Here is a 10,030-nt window from a genome sequence, read left to right on the forward strand (position 1 = left end):
TCCCACTCTAGCTTGTCTCTCCCCTCAACTCTGGCACTGAGTAGCCACTGCCTGCCTGATACCTCCACCTGGATATCTAAAGGTCCCTCAAATCCAGACAACCACAGGCAAACCGCCTTCTCCCCCAAACCTGCCGCCTCCCACTCCATTCTTCCCTCTGCTCAGGCACACAACCTGGGAGCCATGCTTGACTCCTTTCTTTCTCTTACACCCACACCCGATCCATCGGCAAATTCCCTCGGCTCTGCCCTCTAAATACCTGACCTCTTCCCCTCCTCTGCTGCAGTGTCAGCATTCCAAATCCAAAAGCCCAAAATGCTCAAAAACAGGAAACCCTGTGAGCATCAACATGATGCTCGAAGGAAATGCTCACTCTCGGATTTTCAGATTTGGGATGCTCAACCGGTAAGTATAATGCAAATATTCCAAAAGCTGAAAAAATCTGAAATCTGAAAAACACCTCTGGTCTCAAGCATTCAGGTTAGGGACACTCAACTTGTATTAGGGTCTTGGTCCCATCCCACCAGCACTGCCACCTGGGCTACAGCAGCAGCCTCCTCCCTGGTCTTCATGCTCTTGCCCAATGGTCCCCTCCAGGCTATTCTGGGGTTTCTCAGCCTTGGCACTATTGACTTTTTGGGCCAGGTAATTTTTTGTTGTGGGCAGCCATCCTGTGTGTGCACTGGAGGATGTGTGTGTCTAGCACTTCTGGCTTTAACCTGCTAGACGCCATAATCATCAAAACCCTCCCCAGCTGACATAACCAAAAATGTCTCCAGACATTACCAAATGTCCCCTGGGGAAACATCGCCCTGGCTTGAGAACCAGTGGTCCAGTCTCAACACAGTCACCAGAGAAATCTTATTAACACTGAAGTCAGCCTGTGTCCTTTAGAGCCCTCCCATCCTACACCAGTAAATACCAAAGCCCTTGTGAGCTCCCTGACTCATCTCATGCCATCCCTGCTGCAGCCAGTGACTGTGCCATCCTATCTCACAGGTCGCTCCTGCTGCCTACAACACCCCTCTCCAAGAGCTCCACATGCCTCACGCCCTCCGCTCCTTCAGACCTTTACTCAACACGCCTGGGAATGTGCACAGAAGACAGCCATCCATTTCCTGTGTGCTCACAAAACCCAGGCTCTGCTTCACCTCATCTGAGTGGGGTTCTATTCTCTGTAGCACAAAGAAGGTGGGAAGGACAAAAGGAAAGGAAGGGAGAACAGAACGCTGGGACCTTGACCCCCATGCTGCCCCGCCCCCTGGCACCTGAGCAATGTCATCCTTGTAGATGCCCCGCTTGAGGCGGACCCAGGACTTTGGTTTCAGGTTGGCCACCTCCTTCACCACTTTGAGCACGTCTGTCATCTCCTTGATGGGCACCATCTGCTGGTTCCAGTAGCCAAGACGCAGGTTGCCCACCCCCTCGATGGCCTGCTTCACGTGGGTCTGCTTGTAGGCCTCCACATAGATGTAGCCCTTCACGTGCTCTGGTGCCACTACTGACTTGATCTGCAGGGGCTGCAGGGTGAGCCAGAGGAAGGAGGAAACAGTGAGACACAAAGGCTAATACCAGAAATGACTGCCACTCATCAGCAATCCCTCTTCTAGGAATTTATTCCACAGAAACACACTGGCACAATGACATGGATACAAAGGTGTTCCTTACAGAATTATTTATTACAGCAAACAAATCAGACCGGAAATTTAAAAATATCCAGGAACAGTAACTAGTTAATTGATGGCTTAATGTACCATGAAATACAATGTTGCAGTTAAAAAAAACAAAAAATGGCCAGTGTGGTGGCTCACGCCTGTAATCCCAGCACTTTGGGAGGCCTAGCGGGGCGGATCACCTGAGGTCCGGAGTTCAAGACTAGCCTGACCAACATGGAGAAACCCCATCTCTACTAAAAATACAAAATCAGCTGAGTGTGCTGGCACACGCCTGTAATCCCATCTACTCCAGAGGGTGAGGCAGAAGAATGGCTTGAACTCGGGAGGCGGAGGTTGCAGTGAGCCGAGATCACGCCATTGTACTCCAGCCCGGGCAACAAGAGTGAAACTCCCATCTCAAAAAAAAAAAAAAAAAAACTATCTGGGTGTGATGGCACATGCCTGTAGCCCCAGCTACTCAGGAGGCTGAGCAGGGGGGATTGCTTCGCCCAGGAGGTTGAGGCTGCAGTGAGCTGAGATCACACCACTGCACTCCAGCCTGGGCAACACAGTGAAACCCTGTCTCTTAAAAATAAAAAATAAAAATTAGATTAACCTGTATGTACTAATATAGAAAGATATCCAACATATATTCTGTGTAAAAAAGCAATTACAGCCAGCCACGGTGGCTCACACTTATAATCCCAGCACTCTGGGAGGCTGAGGCAGGTGGATCACTTGAGGTCAGAAGTTCAAGACCAGCCTGACCAACATGGAGAAAGCCCATCTCTACTAAAAATACAAAATTAGGCGGGCGTGGTGGCACATGCCTGTCGTCCCAGCTACACAGGAGGCTGAGGTAGGAGAATCGCTTGAACCCAGGAGGCAGAGGTTGCGGTGAGCTGAGATCGTGCCATTGCACTCCAGCCTGGGCAGTAAGAGTGAAACTCTGTCTCGGAAAAAAAAAAAAAAAAAAAAGGCAACTAGAAGAAGAACCAAGAAAGGAGTGGTTATTACATCAGACAAAATACACTTTAAAACAAAAATTGCTACCAGAGAAAACAAAGAACATTTTATAACAATTAAAAGGTCAATCCATCAAGAAGATAGAATTACAAATATATATGAAACTAACACAGCCTCAAAATATATGAAGCAGCAACTAACAGAAAAGAAGGAAGAAACGACAACTCCACGGTAACAATCCTTGACTGCAATACTCTGTTTTCAATAATGGACAGAGCTAGATCCAAGATCAACAAGGAAAGAGAGCACTTGAGCAACAATGTAAGCCAACTAAACAGCTAACAACCAGCTATCAACAGAGCATTCCATCTTCAATTTCCACCTACTAAGCGGAATTGGGAAAAAAGAACACTCCATCTAACAACAGCAGAATGCACTTTCTTATCAAGGGCATATTGAACTTTCCAGAATAAACCACAGGTTAGGCCATAAAACACGTCTCAGTAAACATAAAAGAACGGAAATCATATAAAGTATATTCTTCACCCATATGTAACGAAGTTAATCACCAACAAAAAGATACTTAGGAATTCACAAATACATGGAAACACACTCCTAGATACCAGAACTTACGAGATATGGAAAAAGCCATGCTTAGAAGTAAATGTATAGCTGTAAATACCAACTTAAAAAAAAAAAAAAGGCCAGGAGCAGTGGCTCACGCCTGTAATCCCAGCACTCTGGGAGGCTGAGGGGGGTAGATCACTTCAGGTCAGGAGTTCAATACCAGCCTGGCCAACATAGTGAAACCTTGTCTCTACTAAAAATACAAAACTTAAGGCCGGTTGGCCAGGCGCAGTGGCCCATGCCTGTAATCCCAGCACTTTAGGAGGCTGAGGGGTGGATTACCTGAGGTCAGGAGTTCAAGATCAGCCTGGTCAACATGGTGAAACCCCGTCTCTACTAAAAATACAAAAAAAAAAAAAAAAAAATTAGCTGGGCATAGTGGCGGGTGTCTGTAATCCCAGCTACTTGGGAGGCTGAGGCAGGAGAATCACTTGAACCCAGGAAGTGCAGGTTACAGTGAGCCGAGATCGCGCCATTGCACTCCAGCCTGGACAACTGTGTGAGACTCTGTCCCAAAAAAAAAAAAAAAAAAAAAAAAATTCAGGCTGGGTGCAGTGGCTCACGCCTGTAATCCCAGCACTTCGGGAGGCCGAGGTGGGCCGAAACCCCATCTCTACTAAAAAAACAAAAATCAGCTGGGCGTGGTGGTGTGTACCTATAATCCCAGCTACTTGGGAGACTGAGACAGGAGAAGTGGTTGAACCTGGGAGGCAGCGGTTGCAGTGGGCCGAGACGGCACCATTACACTTTAGCCTGGGCAAGAAGAATAAAACCCCATCTCAAAAAAAAAAAACAAACAAACAAAAATGAAGTCTTGATATATGCTACAACATGGATGAGACTTGAAAACATTAAGTGAAGGAAGTCAGTCACAAAAGGTTAATGATGCCATTTGTATGAACCGTCCAGAGTTCAAATAGTCAAATCCACAGAGAAAGTAAGTAGATTTGTAGTTACCAGGAGCTTGGAGGAGGGAGGAATGGGGAGTGATGGCGAATAGGTATCGGTTTCTTTTTGTGATAATGAAAATGTCATGGAATTAGATGGTGATGATAGTTATGAATATACTACAATATATAAAACCCACCACAGTTTACACTTTAGAAAATTAAATTTTAGGCCGGGTACAGTGGCTCAGAACTGCAATCCCCGCACTTTGGGAGGCCAAGGCGGGCGGATCACTTGAGCCAGGAGTTCAAGACTGGGCTGGCCAACATGGTGAAACCCCGTCTCTACTAAAAATACAAAAAAATCAGCCAGGCATGGTGGCAGGTGCCTGTAATCACAGCTACTCAGAAGGCTGAGGCAGAGGTTGCAATGAGCTGAGACCGCACCATTTCACCCAGCCTGGTCAACAAGAGTGAAACTCCATCTCAAAAAAACAGAATAATCAGTCATAACGCAAATGAAGTGACCAGAATTTTACCCCAGGGCACCATGTAGGTGGATTTGAGCACATTTCTTTTAATTACTATTATTATTATTATTATTTTTTTGTAGAGACCAGGTGTCACTATGTCACTACGATGTCCAGGATGGCCTTGAACTCCTGGGCTCGAGCTATTCTTTTGCCTCAGCCTCCCAAAATACTGGTATTATGACTAGCCACCACACCTGGCCAAAAGGTACCTTTTCAGCCTCCCTGTTGGGGAATCACACCCCACAAACCCCAGTCTCCCCCATGACAGGCAGGGACACTTACCACTATAATAATTAGGAAGACATTTCTTCCCCGCCCCACCCCACAAGACAGAGTCTCACTGTCACCCAGGCTGGAGTGCAATGGTGCGGTCTTGGCTCACTATAACCTCTGCCTCCCAGGTTCAAGTGATTCTCCTGCCTCAGCCTCCAGAGTAGCTGGGATTACACTCAAGCACCACCATGCCCCGGCTAATTTTTCTGTTTTTTAGTAGGGACAGGATTTCACCATGTTGGCCAGGCTGATCTCAAACTGGCTGGTTTCAAACTCCTGACCTGGTGATCCACCCGCCTCAGCCTCCCAAAGTGCTGGGAATTACAGGCATGAGACACTGCGGCCAGCCTTTGAGGAGGACATTTGAGCACATTTAAAATCATAGTTTGCAAACCCTGCAACTGTCTACTTGGTCCCACTGGGTCACACCCAGTGGTTCAACAGGTAAAAGCATGATCCCTAGCAGGGATCATGTTAACTGAGAAAGCTACCAGCCAGCACCCTTTAGAGCGTTTGCCCTGGTTTCCAAACTGCCAATTAAGCCTTTGACAACAGCTCTGCTAAGTAAATGCAAGCTGCAGAACAAGTCCTAGCTGACAGCTGGACATAAAGCCACCTCATCTTTTTTTTTTTTTTTCACGCTGGAGTACAGTGGCGCCACCTTGGCTCACTGTAGCCTCTGCTTCCTGGGTTCAAGTGATTCTCCTGCCTCAGCTTCCCAAGTAGCTGAGACTATAGGTGTGCACCACGATGTCCGGTTGATTTTTGTATTTTTAGTAGAGACAGGGTTTTATCGTGTTGGCCAGGCTGGTCTCGAACTCCTGACCTCAAGTGATCCGCCCACCTCAGCCTCCCAGAGTGCTGGTATTACAGGTGTAAGCCACTGTGCCCAGCTAAAAGCCACCTAATCCTAATGATGCTGAGAGGCAACCAAGGGGCCCAGAGAGGGGAAGGAGGTGCATCAGAGTCACACAGCTACGAAGTGGCAAGAGCAGGACTCAAATTCTGTCAGTCTAAAGAAAACCTGGGCCTTGGATGCAGCATTTGCTGCCTGGCATGTGGTGAAGAGGGTGACCCCAGCCCAACAGGGTTGGTGAACAGGCAAACCCACTCTCACGAAGAAAAGGTGCAGGAAGCTAGCTGGCTGACTTCCAAAGAGCTACAGGGGTGGCAGGACCCGGCCAGAAATGCAGAGAACAAAGACAACATATCTGTCAAGGCCCAGAGGAGCCCTTCCATCTAGGCGGTGGTCTTGTTCTAGCTCAAGCAGCTCACTCAGCAGGCAACTCTGCTCAGCACAGGGGCACCTGGTGCCCCTGAAGTTGACAATCTCCTTCCCTCTGGGTGTTACCATGTCTCCCCACCAAGCCGCCTGCCTACCCAACTTACCGTGTCTGTGAACTGGTAGGCAATGAATTTGCGCATCAAGGAAATGGCCGTGGCCCGTTCCTCCCCGATCTGGAAGATGAAAGACAGATGTGAGAGAGATGACAGGATAGAGAAAAGGACACAGGAAAGGGGGCAGGAGACAGCAGCAAGAAAAATAAAGTAGGACCAAGAGAGGAGAGAGAAAGAAGGATGGACAGCCAGGAAGATGGGGTGGGAGATAGCGAGTCAGTAACGTGGAGCGGGGGACGGAGACAGAAGGACCAAGTGACTGGCAGGCCACGGAGACCTGGGACAGATAGACACTTCTTTTTTTTTGAAGCAGAGTCTCGCTCTGTCGCCCAGACTGGAGTGCAGTGGCCGGATCTCAGCTCTGCCTCAGCCTCCCGAGTAGCTGGGACTACAGGCACCCGCCACCGCGCCTGGCTAGTTTTTTGTATTTTTTAGTACAGATGGGGTTTCACCATGTTGGCCAGGATGGTCTCGATCTCCTGACCTCGTGATCCGCCCGTCTCGGCCTCCCAAAGTGCTGGGATTACAGGCTTGAGCCACCGCGCCCGGCCGGATAGACACTTCTTCCCCACAAAGCAGCCTCCCTCATTCTCCCACCTCCTCCAAGCTCCAAGGTCAGAGCACGTACCTTACATTTGACAGTCCACAGATTGGGATCCCTAAGCAGCAGAGGAAAAGGAAGCCCTTCAGTGAAGCTGGATCTTCAGCAACAAACAGATGAACCCCCAGAGCCACCCTCTTCCTCTGTTTTCACACCCAGCTTCCCCTATACTCAGTGGCTTCCCCACACTTCTCCCCATGAGCAAGAGGAAAGAGAAAGTGCCACCTTCCCCTCCCTACCCCCGCCATCCACCACACTGTCTGTGTGACTCTGCCCTGACTTATTTCAGGGAGCCACCTGTTTGGGCACCATCACCCCATACAAGATTCACACCCCAGCACGGCCCCCACCATCCCAACCCCCTTACTTGACTCCTGGGAGTAGCTGCTGCTGGGTGATGTCGTCTGAGAGCTCATCAGATCCTCCGTACACCCTAAAGGGAGTAGGGCGGTCAGGAAGGAAGGGGTGAAGCTCCGTCAGACCCCTGCCCCTTCCTGCTTAGGGACCACCTGCTCCCCACCCCACCTGCCCCTGCCATGCCCTTACGTCTCTCCCACAGATGACTTGGCATATTTCTTCATGTAATACTCGCCCAGTTCTTCTTCTCGCTGGTCCCTGGAGCATGAATGGGGAAGCAAACACAAACTGAAGGCTGAGGAGAGCAGGTGGGTTGACCTACCCCCAAATCTCCCCACAGGAGCCAGTCCCACCATGTTTCCCTTCCTTGCCCACCTCCAGAGGTTTTGCAGGCGGCGAGCCCCAGAACGATCTTCATCCAGGACAACATTATCAATATTGGAGGCTGAAAACAAACGGGCAGAGGGTGTGAGCAATGGCAGGTGGAGGGCAGGGGCCTGGAGAAAGTAGGGGCGTGCAGCTAAGAGGGTCAGGGTTTGGCCCTGGGGCAGGAAGATGACATCTCACAGAGGAAATTCCAACCCCTCATCCCCTGCTCTATCCTACTCAGCATCCTGCTTCTTGTCAAAAGGACTGGGGATCGGGCCCAGCACTGGGGGGTTTCCAGCTGTTCCCATCTCAAAGTCACTGTCCAGGCACACCCTGGACTGCGCCCCACCCTACACATCGCTACCACCCACAAATGCACCGTCCCAGACAGACACATCCATGCTTTTCCAGGCCAACAACTGGGATAGACCTGGCCCCAGAACTCCCTGACTCTGGATCCTACGAGGGTCAGAGCCTCCAGGGCCAGACCAGGGCTGGTGGGGAGGTGGTGAGGGCAGGTGCCTCAGGAAGGAGGAAATGTCAGGATATGGGAGGAAGGTCAGGGAATCACACTTTTCAGATTCTTACCTTCAATCTCTTCTACTTGGAGGAAGAGGAGGTGGTGGTGGTTGTGGTGGTGGTGGTGGTGGTGGTGGTGGTGGTGGTGGTGGGCGAGGGCAGACAAAGTATGAGCCAAATTATAGCAGCAAAATCAACCAATGGGTTGGGGGAGGGGAAGGGAGGGACACAGAAAGGTTGAAAATCAAAAGTAAAGGCCAGGCACCAGGTGGTTGGGGAGAAGCCGAAATGTATGAGGCGCACAGAACGGAAAATAACGGGGAAAGGGGGGCACTGGCCCAGGAAGTGGGGGGTATCTTGGGACAGAGCTCGCCCACCCTACAACCCCAGAAGGGATTCACTGGGCCCTGGGATCCCAGAGTCCTCTCCCCACAACATCCCCACCCCACAGCCCCACCCCCCACTCATGGGCCTAAAAGGAAAAAGCAGGGAGCTGGTCTCTCCGGGAAGGACAGAAAGAAGCAAGGTGAGGACGGTGGGGGTTGGGGTGTACAGGGGATGGGGGGTGGGGGGAATGGGCTCTGAAGACCCTGTCAGCCACCCTCTTCCCAGCAGTCTTGTGGAGGCAGGGCCCACACACACCTTTCTCTAGGATGTCCTCTGCTCCATCCTCCCACTGGTCCTCGTCCTCATACTCATCGTCGACATCTGAAACGGAAAGGCCAAGTGGTAAGGGGCAAAGGTGAACAGCTCCCAGGACACCAAGCATCTCCTCTGGAAAATGTGCACTACAAATCCCCACTGCACAGAGCAGGAGACTGAGCCTCCGACAGGGAGGCACTCGTCCGGGGCCATGCCACGGAGCTGGTGCACGCAGCGGGGTCGAGGGGGACATACAGCTCCAACTAGCTCTAAAGTCATCCCCTCTCCTTACTCCACTCCCAAATCCCTTTTAAAAAACTAAGATCAACATAAGCAAGAAGGAAAGTTCCCTCCCAACTATCAAAAATGATTGGTAGATACCACCTTTTATAAAAGATGGTTCGTGGTCTGTTGGTTTTATGATTCTCGTACATTTATAACAGCTAATGCTGAGAGCATACTATACACCCTACCCTGTTCTGAGTGCCTGACACAGGTTCCTCACTGATCTTCCTGGCAAACCCGAGGGAGGCACCGTCACTGTTCCTGTGTTACAGCAAGGGCTCCGAGACCCAGACAGATGAAGGAACTTGCCCACAGACTCAGACGGGATCTGAGAGGCAGTCTGGCTCCATGGTCCATACACTTAATCTCTTCACTATGTTGCACGTACTGCTTTGTAGGTATCAAACATTACACTAAAAACTTAATACACGCACATAATGAAAATCTCCAATGTCGGCCGGGCGCGGTGGCTCAAGCCTGTAATCCCAGCACTTCGGGAGGCCGAGACGGGCGGATCACGAGGTCAGGAGATCGAGACCATCCTGGTGAACACGGTGAAACCCCGTCTCTACTAAAAAAAATACAAAAAACTAGCCGGGCGCGGTGGCGGGCGCCTGTAGTCCCAGCTACTCGGGAGGCTGAGGCAGGAGAATGGCGTAAACCTGGGAGGCGGAGTTTGCAGTGAGCCGAGATCCAGCCACTGCACTCCAGCCTGGGCGACAGAGCGAGACTCCATCTCAAAAAAAAAAAAAGAAAATCTCCAATGTCTATAGAGGATGTAGTATCAATTAAGTCTCCCTCCCATTTCTAACCCCTAGTATCTCAGTAACCTTTCTCAAAGGCAACTCCCTGGCCAGGCGCGGTGGCTCATGCCTGTAATCCCAGCACTTTGGGAGGCCGAGACGGGCGGATCACGAG

General features: G+C 50.5%; 1 protein-coding gene across 4 annotated transcripts in view; it reads right to left on the minus strand.

Annotated features, from left to right (window-relative positions):
- SUPT5H (SPT5 homolog, DSIF elongation factor subunit) overlaps positions 1–10,030 on the minus strand; it is a 35,426-nt gene that overhangs the window by 10,560 nt on the left and 14,836 nt on the right. For all 4 annotated transcript variants that reach the window (XM_023229187.1, XM_023229190.2, XM_023229188.1 and 1 more), the window contains exons 4-11: positions 8,828–8,893; positions 8,255–8,266; positions 7,673–7,742; positions 7,487–7,555; positions 7,308–7,373; positions 6,968–6,998; positions 6,331–6,399; positions 1,269–1,520 (exon numbers count right to left, since the gene is read on the minus strand). In XM_023229187.1, coding sequence (XP_023084955.1) covers positions 1,269–1,520; positions 6,331–6,399; positions 6,968–6,998; positions 7,308–7,373; positions 7,487–7,555; positions 7,673–7,742; positions 8,255–8,266; positions 8,828–8,893 — 635 coding nt within the window. The remainder of the gene's footprint in view (positions 1–1,268; positions 1,521–6,330; positions 6,400–6,967; positions 6,999–7,307; positions 7,374–7,486; positions 7,556–7,672; positions 7,743–8,254; positions 8,267–8,827; positions 8,894–10,030) is intronic.

The sequence above is a fragment of the Piliocolobus tephrosceles genome, chromosome 21, assembly GCF_002776525.5.
Source record: "Piliocolobus tephrosceles isolate RC106 chromosome 21, ASM277652v3, whole genome shotgun sequence".
In the NCBI taxonomy this organism is placed as follows: Eukaryota; Metazoa; Chordata; class Mammalia; order Primates; family Cercopithecidae; genus Piliocolobus; species Piliocolobus tephrosceles.